This window comes from Lacerta agilis, chromosome 17 (genome assembly GCF_009819535.1).
Source record: "Lacerta agilis isolate rLacAgi1 chromosome 17, rLacAgi1.pri, whole genome shotgun sequence".
Lineage (NCBI taxonomy): Eukaryota > Metazoa > Chordata > Lepidosauria > Squamata > Lacertidae > Lacerta > Lacerta agilis.
This window is the reverse complement of record NC_046328.1, coordinates 7,254,568-7,270,991: the sequence shown is the minus strand read 5'-3', so window position 1 is coordinate 7,270,991 and position 16,424 is coordinate 7,254,568. Positions and strand designations below refer to the sequence as shown.

At 42.9% G+C, this 16,424-nt stretch overlaps 1 protein-coding gene across 2 annotated transcripts in view; it reads right to left on the bottom strand.

Moving 5' to 3' along the window:
- ADGRD1 (adhesion G protein-coupled receptor D1) overlaps positions 1-16,424 on the bottom strand; it is a 270,128-nt gene that overhangs the window by 32,752 nt on the left and 220,952 nt on the right. For both annotated transcript variants that reach the window (XM_033135813.1, XM_033135814.1), the window contains one exon: positions 3,709-3,800. In XM_033135813.1, coding sequence (XP_032991704.1) covers positions 3,709-3,800 — 92 coding nt within the window. The remainder of the gene's footprint in view (positions 1-3,708; positions 3,801-16,424) is intronic.

Below are 16,424 nucleotides of genomic sequence, written 5' to 3'. Positions count from 1 at the left end.
GTCTCATTCCGTAGCAAGTTTGAAGGACCGGACTTAGAAGTTGAGTCAAAACTGAACAGATAAATAAATACTATTCAGTTTTTACTTTACCGGTGTAATATTTATTTCTCTACTACACGTTTATGAGCACAATTCAAAGTGTTGGTGCTGACCTTTAAAGCCCTAAACGGCCTCAGCCCAGTATACCTGAAGGAGCATCTCCACCCCCATCGTTCAGCCTGAGGTCCAGCACTGAGGGCCTTCTGGTGGTTCCCTCACTGCGAGAAGTGAGGTTACAGGCAACCAGGCAGAGGGCCTTCTCGGTAGTGGCACCCGCCTTGTGGAACGCCCTCCCACCAGATGTCAAGGAAATAAACAACTATCTGACTTTTAGAAGACATCTGAAGGTAGCCCTGTTTAGGGACGTTTTTAATATTTGATGTTTTATCGTGTTTTTAATATGATGTTGGGAGCTGCCCAGAGTGGCTGGGGAAACCCAGCCAGAGGGGCGGTGTATAAATATAATAATAATAATAATAATAATAATAATAATAATAATAATAATCGTTGTCGTCATTGTTATCGTCATCATCTTCATCCCTTCAGGTATGGCCACCAAGATGGGTGGCATTAACAGAAGATTAGACAAATTAATGGAGGGCAAGACTATCCATAGCTACTAGTCAAGATTACTATGTTACTTCCTCCACTGTTGGAGGCAATTTGCTTCTGAATGCCATTTGTTGGGAATCACAAGTAGAGAGAATGCTGTTGCACTCGGGTCCTGTTTGCAGGCTTCCCATAGGAATCTTGTCCACCACTGTGAGAACAGGATGCTAGACTACGTGGGCCTTTGGCCTGAACCAGCTGTTTATTCTTACGTTCTTAAGAAATGTGTTTGGATTTCCACTAACTGAAGACTCAATCAATCAATTTATTTATTGCATTAGCCATATGGCCATTGTTGTTGTTCAGTCGTGTCCGACTCTTCGTGACCCCATGGACTAGAGCACGCCAGGCACCCCTATCCTTCACTGCCTCTCGCAGTTTGGCCAAACTCATGTTAGTAACTTCGAGAACACTTTCCAACCATCTCATCATCTTTCCCAACATCAGGGTCTTTTCCAGGGAGTCTTCTCTTCTCATGAGGTGGCCAAAGTACTGGAGCCTCAACTTCAGGATCTGTCCTTCTAGTGAGCACTCAGGGCTGATTTCTTTAAGAATGGATAGGTTTGATCTTCTTGCAGTCCATGGGACTCTCAAGAGTCTCCTCCAGCACCATAATTCAAAAGCATCAATTCTTCAGCCATAGCACATAGTAAAAGACCAGGCAGTGGCCTGGCACGATTATACAAAGAATAAAACAGAAACAGATAAAACACTGGAGGTAAAATCGTGCTGGGTAAAACAAGTATAATAAAAAAGCACAAGCAGGGCATGTCGACTGTGTCTATGTCAGGAAGATACATAAAACTAAGGCTAAGGGAAGTTAGCCCAAAAGATGGTCCTGAGTTTCAGGGCCTGTAATATGTAGATGGCCACTCCACGTGAAATCAAGGGGTTGGCATAAGGGTGCCATTCCTTCTCTGAGTCTTCTGTGGCGGAACAGAAGACTCAAGGAATGGCACCCTTATGTTAGCTCCTACATCATTTTAAGAAAATTGGACTAGATGAGCTCTGTGTCCCTTTCTGGTCTTCAGAACTCTGGTTCTATGGAAGATAAACACCTGTTCCTCACACTGTAGTGCTACATATTTTCAGCAGGGAGACACAAGGTGCTGATCTCCTCTTTCTGCATCTCACGAAAAAGTCTGTCATGCAGGTTCAATCAACCTCGGACTCCTCTATAAATACTCCAGATAAATCTTGCAAGTTTCTGCCACGGCTAATGGCAAGTGAACTGAACCATCTGGATGGAGGTCTGACAGGCTCTTTGTTTCTAAGAAAAATGGAGGGCACCTATACATGAAACCCGTTTGCAGCATCCCATAATTTCTTCCAGGGTCGCTCGTATTTATGGCCATATGAAAGAGAAGGAAGGAAGGAATTGTTTCGACATATCCCTTGGTGACCGTGGGTTAATAGAAAACAGAACTTTGTGACTTACAGTGTCATTTGTAATGTTTACTCAGAAGGAAGCCCCTCTGTGTCTGCGTGTGCATACTCAAATTATGGGAATGCATAGGACCAAGCTGATATGCCTCCTCCCGAAACTTTGTGGTCACGTGTGTTGGTAGTGAAAGGTATTTCTGGAGATTTTTCCTTTTTGAGGGTAAAAAGGTAAAGGGACCCCTGTCCAGTCGTGTCCGACTCTGGGGTTGCAGTGCTCATCTCGCGTTACTGGCCGAGGGAGCTGGCGTACAGCTTCCGGGTCATGTGGCCAGCATGACAAAGCCACTTCTGGCGAACCAGAGCAGCGCACGGAAACGCCGTTTACCTTCCCGCCGGAGCGGTCCCTATTTATCTACTTGCACTTTGATGTGCTTTCGAACTGCTAGGTGGGCAGGAGCTGGGACTGAGCAATGGGAGCTCAGTGCCAGCCAATGAACCATCACTCCCCACCCCCATGTCCCTGGAACAAAAATATGTGATGATGTGATATGATCGCTGTGGTTGAGGGCTTGGTAGAAAAGGTTGCCAACAAGCAGCAACTATCAAGAAGAGTCCTTACCAGCAAAGAGTTTCTCCCCAGTTTTTCCTGCTGCTCTTCATTGTTAGAGAGTTGCTCCCCATCCCCCAAAATCGGAAATTTTCATAAATTTTAGGTAAGTCTTTGAGGGGAGGCTAGTCCATTAGGGTGAAGGGGGGACGGTCTCATCAACCTCATTCTGACCTCACAGTCAGTTCTAGAACCAGGTCTACCCGTTCCAGTCCTGCCCTAATCTAAATCGCAGCCTGAACACAAATCAACAAAAGACAATCCACATAGGAAAACACCTACATCTCCCGTAACAAATTGAAACCTACAATTTTGTCACAGCTCAAATGGGGTGGAGGGGAATCTGAGCTGCCATTGAACACCGTTCATTTCTCAAAGGACTATGCAGTTTGCAGCTTTTCAAAGTAAAGCATCAGGCATCATTTTTCTTTCCAATACCTCAAACTCATTACAGAATAATTAGAGCATAGATCTTAACAGAGACATATTTACTGGCTTCCCCTTCGATTCTGGAAAAGGCATACAATAACTAAGCAAACTTTCATTAGCCCAGATCTTTCTGCCAATCTCAGAAAAGTTGCTTGCTTGCTTGGAAAAGGAGCAAGTAATCTAAATCAACAAATTGCTCTTCTGAAAGTATGATTTAAAGCATATGCTCCAGCATCACATCTTTTATCAGGATAGTGTTGACTTTCTTTCACTCGGTTGCTGATGCTACATGAAAATTGTACTGCTGGATGTACCTTGAACAAAAAAGAGCTCTGCAACGCTCAGAAACTGACTGTTTCATCTTTGGCAGGGTACCCCAATAGTGTACAGCTGCACAGAGAGTTCATATGAGATTAGATGCACACTTAACAATACTTTTGAATATCTTCATGCAATGTGTGCATCACCCTTTTGCGTCAAGAATTGCCACAGAATTTTATCTAGAGAGACTATTCTTTGGATTTTCTGTTTGGTGCATCCATGAAGTCTAGAACCATACTCAACCTTTTAGATCTTAGGTACCACACTCCAAGCTCAGACCCACTTAGAGTTATAAGTCACTATAAATAAAAGAGGCTTACTTGAATGCATTAGCATCTCCGTGCACCTTATAGTTTTCTGCACTTATTCTTGAGATGACTCTGGTGACTGCAATGAGAATGCCGATGTTAACCTAGAGGAGAAAATAAAGAAATGATTCAGGGAGAGAGAAATAGGCAAGATTATTTGTGAGGAGGAGTGTGGGAAACATTCCTTTCAAAACATCAGTCATGGATGGCATGGTGGCATAGAGGCACTTAGTTGACCTACCAACAGGTGAGTCATTGCAGCTTACTGGGAGGGGTGAGGCAGCAGTGAGGTTGGTGTGGTGCAAAAGCATCAGCGGAGCAATCAGGTCCAGCTGCTGGTTCATTTGAACTGTGCTGTCCTTCCTCGCACTAAGCAGCAGAAACTTGCATGCTGGGAGGTCAGTTAAGTGCCTCCGCCCCACTGCCCCATCCGCAATGTTTCAGTAAAACAGTGGAAATATCTGCTTGAAACTCAGAAACAAACATGTGTCAGAACAACCTGCCACTGGCTCTGTTCCTGATATAGCGCTGATAACAAAACGACCATGTGTGTTCCAGGAATTGAACTATTTTTGCCAAGCAATATTTCACGGGGAAGAGTTTGCTACTTAAAGAAAGTGGGGGCGGTGTCAGGATGTAGTGGTGCTTCCCATGAGTAACGGCTCTCGACTCCAGATCTGTATATTCACATTGCTTTATTATACAGATATGTACAAGTCAAAGCTAAGGTTCTAGCGTCCATTCAGTCACTTTCAGATTCCAGAAGTGGCGCTGGGCGGGAACGCCTCCAACACAGTAGTTGGGGAACCCCAAATCTCCTCCTCTCTTCCTTCCGTTTGATTCCCCTATGATGTTGAGGCGACGGGGCTGCCACCTCCCCCTCTGTTCCCAAGCTGCTCAGGTGGCTGCTCAGGTGGCGTTCGGGCTCTCTAGAGTCTGACAGCCCCTCCACCATGCTGCCCTGTTCCTGCTCGTCGCTGTTGCATGACGTGCTCGAACTCTCCAGGCGTTGCTCAGAAACCTCAGCATCCGAGACCCCTCTCGTCCCCTCATCATGCTCTCTGCTGACCCCTGGTGGTGCCCTGACAGGCGGGAATCACTCCTTGAGCGATGACCTCTAGCAATGTCATGAAAGGAACACATGAAACTGCCTTGTTAGAAGGCATTTTCTTCATCTGACCCATATTGCCTCCATTGTCAGTGACTCTTCAGTCACTATCTGAAGCACTGTAAACAGTTCACAGGCAACATTTCAGTATTTCTGATGTTTTATTGCATTTCAATTACATTTTGATATTACATGCTCACAGCTATTTTTACAAATATATGCATTAATGTGCATTATTATTATTATTATTATTATTATTATTATTATCATTATTATCATTATCATCATTATACCACCCCATACCCACAGCTCTCAGGGCGGTTCACGGGATAATGTAGCACATCCATTACTTGACTGGAAAGCTCCTTTGTAAAATTAAGAAAAGTGCAAAATTTTGATGGCTATGTTTTGGTTTGTGTTTTGATCCAGAAAGTACACATTGGATAGTTTTGCCTTTAAATGTGAACTCAATTGGATTTCTTCCCCATCGCTAGTTGTGAGGCCCTGGCCCAATGCTTGCTAACTCAGAAATCCTTCACATCATCTACTACATCATCATTCCCCAACCTGGAACCAGATATTCTTGGGCTACAGCTCCCATTATCCATGACTATTGACCATGTTAGCTGAGGCTGATGGGACTTTTAGTTCAACAGCATCTGGTGAACATCACATTGGTAAAGGGTAGCCTGGAGACTCTCATGCGTCTCTTAAATCTCTGAGTGCATTCAATACTTAGGCTGCCTGGTTACAGATAATATTTTTTCTGGCAATTTTGTCAGTGAACAAAAGTCTCACATACTCCAAGCTGTGAACCTGGGAAGACCCCTTTCGGTGCTGAAAGCATATGAGATCATTTTAAAATGAGCAGAGAGGGAGGAGGAAATGTAAGTCTTCAGAGAAGCCACACTGGGTTTGAAGTTAAGGCCCAGCAGAAGCGGTTGAGCAATGAAAAGAAAACTCTCGACAGAAATCCAAGGCATCTTGAAAAGACTTGACAATGAGAGAAGGAACAAAATGAGCAGCTGCCAAGATCTCTGGAGTCACAGGTGAGGAAAATAAAACTTTGCCCCTTGAAGGAGGCTGATCAAAAGGCACACAGGCTGTCAGAAAAGAAAAGAAAGGCCCCAAGCTTCTCAAGAGCGAGTCAGTAAAAACAAAGAAGAGGAGGAGGAAACATTGGCTCTGTTTCAGCCAAAGTTACACGACATCTGTGGAGTGTTTGAACAGCACCAGGGTAAAGGATGGAAGAAGAATCAGCAGGCCAGGCTCGATCATGGGACTAAAACGTTTCACGTGGTTCAACATAGTGTCACTTTGCAACATAGGGCAGAGGTGAGGAACCTATGGCCCACAAGCCAATTATGGTTCGCCAGGGGGCTGAATTTGTCCTGAGAGGACATTAAAAAGAAAATTACACTCACCTACCAGCTGGTGAGTGGAGCATTCAATCCTGCTCAATTTGGCTGTGCACACCTGTACCCTGCTAGGAATAGGCATGCACATCCAAAGTACAGTGCGGAGATGCTTTTGATCTCTTTTGCACACTGTTTGCAGAAGTCGGCATTGTCGCGGGCCCTTCGCCCTGTACAGCCCACCCCCGGACGTTTTACGGTCTATGAGTGCTGCACCAACGACAAACAGTCCCCAGCTGCAGCTCTTCAGACTACTGGCTGGATCCTGCTTACTTCATTCACCACAGACGAGGATATTGTGAACTAAAAAGATGTTTATTGCGTACAAAGCTTGTGGTTGCTGATAAATAAAAGGTTGTTCAATAAGCTTATAACAGTTGTCCTATACCGGCCTAATACCTCTAATAGTAAACTAAATATCAATAACAACGCGTTTCACAATCTCTTTATCCTCTCTGCTAACATCCACCTAAGACTCTAAACTCCCAGCTCTATCTCTTGACTCACACTTCAACTCCCCGCACTTAACTTCCTCCTGCCCACACTTCAACTCTCTCTCCTGCCCACACTTCAACTCCCTTACTGTCCACTGGGAGGGGTGTTTTATACCCAGGCTAAGCCTGCCCCTGAGGGTTCTAACTGTCAGAAAAGTTAACCCCTACCTGGCATTGGGCTAGTTCTCCACATACCTCCCTCCTTTTTAGGTTTGTATCAGAGGAGTTACTAGCCAAAGTATCCCTCTGATACAAACAACATTTTTTTTTAAAACATTAACATAAACAAACATTTACTATGCTTCCTAACCTTAACTCCACATATCATACTGGCATAATATTTGGGCTTTTCACATTATATACAATAGTTCATGCAGCGTTAGGCTTTTATTGCAAGAAAAGCCGTAACTGTCCATTAACCTTTGTCTTTGAGTCTTCATTATAAGGCGTCTGCGATGATGTTTAGGATCCTTTCACGCTTCTTATCGTCCTTAACCGTCGCAAGAAGTATCTTTCTCTGGGCACCAGTCTTTTCTCTGCCATACGTGATGGGATGTAAGCTGTCTTCCCTGGCCAGATGACACAGTCCCATTCCGATCTCTGCTCTCGAGGCGTCTGTAACGATTGTGGATCCCAAGCTGGGTAGAGTCCTTGTTTCTCAGGGTCAAAAGCTCTCTTAGTTCAACCTCTCCCTCCTTCAGGATCTCTGTTAAATGTTTAAGCTCGCAGACTTGTACACACATCTCCAAATCATCATAAGCTGCATAAACACTGGTTGTCTGGCTTTTAAATGCACTGGGAACTATTTGCAGAAGTTTGTGGATATCTTCTGTTTTAGTCAGCTTGCTGAAGCTTTCTAGGCAAGCGTGATCTCTTAATGAAAGTAGGCTAACAAGCTCTGATTGCTTATTGCTCATAGCAATCTCCCTTGTTGTCAGTTCATTTTTGGTCTGTAGTGATTTATTAGTTCCCACCTCGAGCAATTTTAAGATTACTTTTGTATGCCTTTGACGTGGTAGTCCTGTTAATGCTGTGTAACCACATTCATTTTGGACATTTATTTGTGTTGCATGAGCAGCAGGGTACCCATCCTCCCACCACACAATCTCTAGTGTAGGAAACACTTTCACTTTCATAGAAAGTCGATGGGACCCCATGCCAGCTATAACTTCCAGTACGTCTTTCTTTCTATCTTTCCAACTGATGAATGGTTTATCGTAACTATGACTAGTTGTTTTAACTGATCTCACAGATAGGTCACTGGTCATATTGCAGGTAGACACTCCTTTACCAATATCACAGGCTTTTTCAATAACGTGACTACTGTAGTCTAGATTGGGTTCATGGTTTAGTGACTGGGTTGGGTTTATCATATTCTTATGCATGACCCGCCTCCCTTCACCGTATTGAATTATATCGTTTATATCATTCATTTTTGAAATGATCTTACAAGGACCTTCCCGTGTCAGTTGTAACTTGTCACTGTTTACTGGTCTGATTAATAAAATGTCTTGTCCTGGCTCAAAAGATCTCTCATGTGCTTTTGTGTCATACCAAACTTTCTGTTTGTGTTGAGCAACCTTGCACTGTTCTCCTACCAGTTCTAGTGATCGTTTGAGAGTGTTCTGCAATGTAAATAGGTAGTCAACTACATTAAATCGCGCTACAAGGCCATTGGTCTGTGGGTGGTCAAGGGTACTGGTTATATGTTTTATCCCACACCTCTCCCACAAACGCTGCATCAGTTTAGAGGTAAATGAGGCTCCAAGGTCTGTCACGATCTGTTCTGCAAACCCTAGCCGACACATATAACTTATTAGAGCTGAAGCCACTGTTTCAGTCTCTATGTTTCGTAACGTTATTTGCTTGCCCATCCCAGGCCAAAAGAAATTTTGGGATACCCTTTGTTTGGTTCTGGTGATTCCCAAGTGACCTCCAAATATACTGCCATATGCATGTTGTATTATCTTGGTTCTAAATTCAGTAGGTACTATCAGTTGCCTGTGGATCTCATTACCCCCTCTATTAGGCTTTAAAAGAATCTCCCTGTATAGCAACCCATTGTTGACTATAAACCGCTCCGGGCTTTCAGGGGTTAATACTGTATTCACGGCTGTGGCTTGAAAATATTTCTGTAAATCTGTATCTAGTTTCTGCTTGGCTGCAAAACTAGCTGCTTGACTATTTGTAACTGGCATTATACTTGTATCTTGTGTCAGTTCAGCAATTGTATCAGGCCTTTCCTCCTGAGGTAACTGTCGCAGTTTTTGTGCCCTAGTTATTACAAATGCACTCTGTACATGGTCAAGTAAATCCCACCCGATTAACATTGGAGCTGGGATTTCTGGTGAAACTGCTACTTGCCATTTTCCAGACCATTGTTTATATGTCAGATTAACTAATGCGACTGGCAAGATTTCTGGCTGTTTTGATATTCCTTTTAAACCGATTGTTTTGCCTTTAATAAAGTCTTCTGGCTTTAATAAATCAGGATGTACGATACTAATCTGAGACCCTGTGTCTTTTAAGCCTTTATATTGTTTACCATTCACCCAAATTTCTTCTCCTGTTTTGTATAATAACATGTCATCTTGTTGAATTATATAGCACCTCACAACTTGGGCCACTGGTAACTCATCAGCCTCTGACTGGGCCTCGGTTGTCGTGGCAACCATGTTGGCAGTTGGCTCTGTCTCCACAGTTTGGACACAATATGTCTGCTTCTGAGGGATAGTATTTGCACTCCTAGTTCTGATTTCAGTTCTACAGTCCAGTTGTCTATGGCCTTTTTTCCCACATTGCCAACAGATTAATTCAGGCCTTTTACCCTCACTATATTTATTTACTTTTCCCTCAGTCCCCCCCGTTGTCATAGGCGTGTTATGGGGAACATTTGCATTGGCGGGAAAAATTTTCTTGGCAGTTTCTGTGGTAAACTTTGTGGGCTGTTGCATTCTCTTAAACTTATTTGTTTCCCACTGTTTGTCCTTATATTTTGGGGCATCATAAGCGTGTTCTCGGATTTCATTTATTTCATCTGCCAGATTAGCAGCTTCCAGGATGGTTTTAGGGCGTCTTTCTTTAATTAAATACTTCAGATGACTATTAATCGTGTCATAAAATTGTTCTAATGCGATCACCTCTTTTATTTTCGCCACAGAATCAGCACCCTCCTGTTCTAGCCACTTGTTTAAATAATTTGTAGTTTTAGCTCCTAGTTGAGCAAATGTTTCCTCACGCACCTTTTTTATTGTTCTAAACTTTTGTCTCAGTTGCTCTGCAGTAATTCCGAATCTAACATAAACCAACTGTTTAAATGCTTCAAAATCTTTAGATTGATCAGATGGCATTTGAGAATAAATCTCTGTTAATGTTCCACTAATACGCGCTCTCAGTATTTGCATTTTTTCCTCATCTTTTACTTCAAAATCTTCGCAAGCCCTCTCAAAAGAAATGATAAATGCTTCAGGGTCGTCTTTATCTCTGAAGTCAGGGAATCTTTTTAAATCCACCCTGCTAGGATTTTGTGTGGAACTATTGTTGTTGTTTCTATTATCTACAGCTGATAATTCAAGTCTTTTCATTTCTAATAAATATTCTCTTTCCTCCCGTTCTCTTTCTCTCTCAATATTTAAGGTCATTTCTTTCTCTTTCAGTTCTCTTGCCTCTCTTTCTCTCTCAATAGTTAAGGTCATTTCTTTTTCTTTCAGTTCTCTCTCAATATTTAAGGTCATTTCTTTCTCTTTTGCCTCAGCTTGTAACTTTAATTCTCTCTCTTTTGCTTCAGCTTGTAATTTCGCTAGCTCGATTTTTAAATTATATTCTTTCTCAAGTTTCCATTTCTCAAATTCCTCTGAGGCTTTAAAACTAGTCCCCTCAGCAGGATTTTTGTTAACTGTTTCAGTACTGGTTTCCTCAATCTGCGAAACCCCATTTTCTTCTTCAGAGCTTTCTACTTGTGAGTCCCTAAGAGCTGTTTTCGTCTTCCTAGGTGGCATTTTCTATTTATTCGGTGGTATTATTTCTGTACTTAAATCAAGGATGTTTCAGTTAAACTATTTCTCCAGGCTTAGTTTCCACAGTTTAGGTCCAAAGTCACGCCTAAAGTTACCTCAGTGCACTTTGTCCAGCGTACTTTTCCGACCTCTCACTATAAACCTTTCTGCCTGAAATAGTTTCAAACGCAAAGTATCTTTGTAACTCTCTCACAATCTCACAGTCTTAGGCGCTATCACACCACACCCTAGGGCCAGGTAATTCCTCTCTGAATTCCCCTTCTCCCTTTCCAGGTGTATGCGATCCCCTTCCTGACTAGATTGTAGAGTCTCACAGAAGTTTGCTTAAATCCTCTTTAAGCCTCACACTTCACACAATGCGTCACTCTTAAATCCTTCTTGTACCTTGGCACTTCTTGCCAACACTTTAGATCTATCTTTGATCTCAATGTGACCACCACTTTATGTCTATCTTTCGTCCCGACGCTGCCACCACTTTAATGTCGCGGGCCCTTCGCCCTGTACAGCCCACCCCCGGACGTTTTACGGTCTATGAGTGCTGCACCAACGACAAACAGTCCCCAGCTGCAGCTCTTCAGACTACTGGCTGGATCCTGCTTACTTCATTCACCACAGACGAGGATATTGTGAACTAAAAAGATGTTTATTGCGTACAAAGCTTGTGGTTGCTGATAAATAAAAGGTTGTTCAATAAGCTTATAACAGTTGTCCTATACCGGCCTAATACCTCTAATAGTAAACTAAATATCAATAACAACGCGTTTCACAATCTCTTTATCCTCTCTGCTAACATCCACCTAAGACTCTAAACTCCCAGCTCTATCTCTTGACTCACACTTCAACTCCCCGCACTTAACTTCCTCCTGCCCACACTTCAACTCTCTCTCCTGCCCACACTTCAACTCCCTTACTGTCCACTGGGAGGGGTGTTTTATACCCAGGCTAAGCCTGCCCCTGAGGGTTCTAACTGTCAGAAAAGTTAACCCCTACCTGGCCCTTACCCTCCTCTTGTTTAATCCTTTTCGAAAGACATATTAAGTTGACGACCTTCACTACATTCTGTGGAACTGAATTCCATAGTCTAACAAAAGCACATCATTAAATAATTATGGAATTTGTTTCCACTAGATGTTGGTGGTGGTCACCAACTTAGAATTTATTTTTAATGCAAGCGCATTTTGAATGCACTAGCTGTGTTATCCCATTCACTTCTAAGCCTCTTCAGTTGCTTTATCAGAAAGTTTCCCCTGATTTTTAGTCGGAATCTCCTTTCTCGCAACTTGAATTCATTGGTTTGGGTCCTGCCCCCCCCCCCGAGAAGGAGAAATTAAACTTGCTCCATCTGACACGTCGTGGCAACCTTTTAGATATGTGAAGATGGCTATCCTAACTCCTCTCAGTCTTCTTTTCCAGGCTAAAGATACCCAGCTCGCTCAGCCATTCCTTATAAGGCTTAGTTTGGGTGTAATCCTTGACGCCTCCCTTTCCAAGGAGGCGCAGGTTACAGCAACAGCTAAGGAGACATTTTTCCATCTTTGCCACATTAAGCAGTTGCTCCCTTACCTCTCCTGCCCTGATCTGGCCACAGTGATCCATGCGATGGTCACCTCCAGGCTTGACTACTGTAATTCGCTCTATGCGGGGCTGCCCTTGAAACTGTCCCAGAAACTCCAGCAGGTGCAGAATGCTGCAGCAAGGCTCCTCACGGGATCCCTGCAATGGGAGCATATTCACCCAGTGTTTTACCAGCTGCACTGGCTCCTGGTGGAGTATAGGGTCAGGTTCAAGGTGACATTTAAAGCCCTTTGTGGCCTAGGGCCCTCATATCTACGGGACTATCTCTCCTGGTATGCCCCGCAGAGGACCTTAAGGTCCATGAATAACCATAGTTTAGAGGTGCCAGGCCCTAAGGACATCAGACTATCTTCCACCAGGGTCAAGGCATTTTCAGTGATCACTCCGACCTGGTGGAATGCTCTGTCCCATGAGACTAGGGCCCTACAGGAAACCTCCTTCCACCAGGCCTATAAGACAGAGCTATTCCGCCTGGCCTTTAATTTGAACTCAGCTTGATTTTTTATTTCCCTTCTCCCCCCCTTTTTTATGAAGATTACCCGCTTTGGGACCCCACAGCTAATTCTCCCCTGGCCTTCTTGCTGGCCCAAGTAGGGCTAATTTAGCCAGCTAGTCCTGGTGACTATATAATGTTTTTTGGATGGATTTCCCCCAAATTGATTTTTGAACTTTGAATTTTATTGCTATCCATGCTTCTATACTGTATTTTATGCTGCTTTTATGTTGTATTACAATTAAGTGATTTAAATTTGTTGTTAGCTGTCCTGTGCCCGAGTTTCTGAACCAGGAAGGGAGGGGTATAAATAAATTATTATTATTAAATTTATTATTGGTTTCCAGACGCTTGATCATCTTGGTCACTCTCCTCTGCACACATTGCAGCTTATCAATATCCTTCTGAAATTGTGGTACTCAGAACTGGACACAGTATTCCCAGTGTAGTCTGACCAATGCAGAATAAAGTGGTACTATTACTTCCCTTGATCGGGACATCATACTTCTGTTTATGCATCATACAATATCATTAGCTTTTTTCTTTTCTTTTCTTTTTTTGCTGCTGTATGTTGTTGACTCATGTTAAGGTTGTGGTCTACCAAGACCCCTAGGAGTGGGATCAGGGGTACCACGTTGAATAAAATACCAGGGGCGCAGGTAAGCCCTGCATAATCAATCACAGGACGAGGTGCACCCAAACCATTTGAATGGCAATGCCCATCAAGTTGGGGGGCTGTCCCCTCAATTATTTTATGGGGGAGCGTAAACCCCTCGGTCCCTGAGTTGTCTCCTATGAGTGGGGTATTAAACCAAAGTGAACAATTAAAGTTCAATCACCAAAGTATCCCCTCCCCAAGCTCAATCCTGCCCCATCCTTAGGATGAACTCAGTGTCACATTCTTTGCCACTCAGTGGAAGTTGGTCTGTTAAGAGATGGTACCTAACCCCGGCCAAATTGGCCAAGATGTACAAGAACAGTTCAGAGGTTTGTTGGAGGTGTAAAAACGGGGTAGGTACTTTCGTGCACATGTGGTGGGAATGTAAGAGAATAAGAGAATTTTGGGATAGCATATATAATGAACTTGAAAATATATTCGAACTCTCATTCACAAAAAAACAACAACACCTGAGGCCTTCCTACAAGGAATTATGTCCACGAAAATTAAGAGAAATTTTAGACCTCTCTTTATCCTAACCACAGCAGCTAGGATTCTGGTAGCAAAGAATTGGAAACGTGATAACATCCCCGCAAACCTGACTGGCAAGCCAAAATGATAGAATATTTACAACTCACAAGGATGACAGGGAGACTAAGAGGAAACTCAGTACAGAAAGTTAATAAAGATTGTATAATGTTTAAAGAATACCTTTAAAACTATTGTGATAATGTGTATTGTTTGTATTATAAGTATTGTCTAAGTTAAATAGCATAAATTATATGTAAACTGACATTAATTGATGTATCATCATCATCATCATTCTTTATTCGACTGTCAGTCAGAAAAAAGTCAAAACATCTAAAACATCTAGAGGAACTTTAGAATAAAACATAGCCAACACTAACATGAAGCTATACAGATAAACCCATGTATTGATGTATCATAAAGGTGATTTTATTTTATTTTTTTATTTTAAAGGAAGTTAGTCTGTTAAGGCAAGTGGGGCACTGCCCCACCAACCTCAGTTTCCCATAGCCAGACACCAGCTGCCTGCCTCCTAACTTACAACCTATCTGGGGAGTGGCACTTTCTGTCAGCCACCACCTTCCTCTTAATCTCAGCATTGCCTTTATATAACATAGCAGGAAGGAGAATGGTGCCAAAATAAGACTTAGTTGACTGCACCTATCATTGGCTGTAGCTCTGCCTATCTGTGGCTCTGGCTCCACCTGCTGTTGGCCTCCCTGCCTTCAGTCTTATCAGTCCTAATAAGCACGAGCTTCCAGAGTTCCCACTGCAGACTGAAACCCATTACACAGATACTCTGGAGTAACCCTACAGAGTCCCAGCCTAACTGCTCAGCAACACATGAATCATGAATAATAATGCTTTGGTTATTAAGCATCCAGATTTAGAATTCCAGGCCTTGTTTGGCAGGAGATCCTGTTAACTTGCTTGTAGAGTGGGGGCGGGGGGAGGATATGACAGCTTTCCTGCTGAATAACAATTTGCAAACAAACATCTTCATTATGCAGCCATCCAAAGAAAGTTGGATAATAGACAGTTGCTATTATTTAACTGGAACCCTGGCGCTTGCTCTCCATCTAAATAATTAGCTAGAAAAGTGGATTCCATTTCAATATTTAGCCAGCACTTTTAAATTGTTCAGGGCTGCCAATTATGCCTCATTTGAAATATATACCGTCTATGGGATGTGTTCCATGAAGCTTGCAATGTAGTTATATTATAATGGGAGCTATTCCAGCTGATGCTCAAAACTTTCAGGAAATCATGGGCCTTGCACTACATTTCCTAGGTTTTATTCTATGTCTAATGTAACAAACGCATCTCATCAAATGACAAAAATGCACCCATAAGCACCAATGCATGGGTTGTGAGCAGTAGGAACCATTCCATTGGGACTGCTGGGGCTCAAGGCCAACAGTAGGTGCAGCCACAGCCAATGACAGGCAGAGCCAATTTTGTCCCCATCCTCTCCTCCAAATACAACAAGACCAAGGAGGAAGAAGAAGCTGTCCTGCACCCTAGACTGGTTGTGATTAAGAAGGTAGGCAGGTGGGAACTAGCTGAGGGCAGAATGAGGCCAGTGGAGCTGTGCCCTGTTCACCCAAATTGACCAGCCTTCACTAATAATGGCTTCCCACCTAAGGACACATGCCTGTCACCCACACTTCACATGTTGTTGTTGTTGTTGTTGTTGTTGTTGTCATTGTCATATAAACATGTAAACAAACATATAAACTCAAACAAATATATAAACGTAGTTCTACAGTTTTCTGGATGGACAATGCAAAAATATTTGCTTCTATTTTCTATGTTTGGTGTGTGTTTGTTTGTGTTTGTTGGTAATGTAGTCAAAACTCCAAGAACTCCAAGGCTTGCAGACATCTTTGGTGAGGAAGCACCTATAAGGGGTGTGTATGAACATATAAATCAGCTCAGTGTTGACTGAGTATGTTCAGCAGTCATTGAACACTTCCTGATTGTTGTGAAAGGGGCAGGAAACCATTGCTCAGCATGACAATGACTCGTGGGTTCACATGCTCTTTCTCCTTCCCCTCCTCAACAACATAGCTTTGAGGAGCTCAGAAATGTTTGCTTCCCTCTTTTCATTAATTACAGTTCCAGCATGTCATCCAAACCTTAAACTAAAGTCAATTTCAAAGCCAATTTTGCTTTGTATCGGAAAGTCGACTTATTTCAAGCAAGTGATTCTTAACGCCAACCACAGTTTGTTGGTTCGGGTAGCACAACAAGCTGTGGTTAAGCAAAAACGAAAGCAAAAGCTTCTGAACTCACAGCTGCCACGGAAGAGGAGAAGGGAAGGGCGGATGACCAAGCCAGCATCCATTGGCCATGGATAATTGTGAGCTGTAATCCAACAACCTCTGGAGTAACACAAGTTCCTCATCCCTGATTTAAGCCCACCTTTTCTGCAATGATGT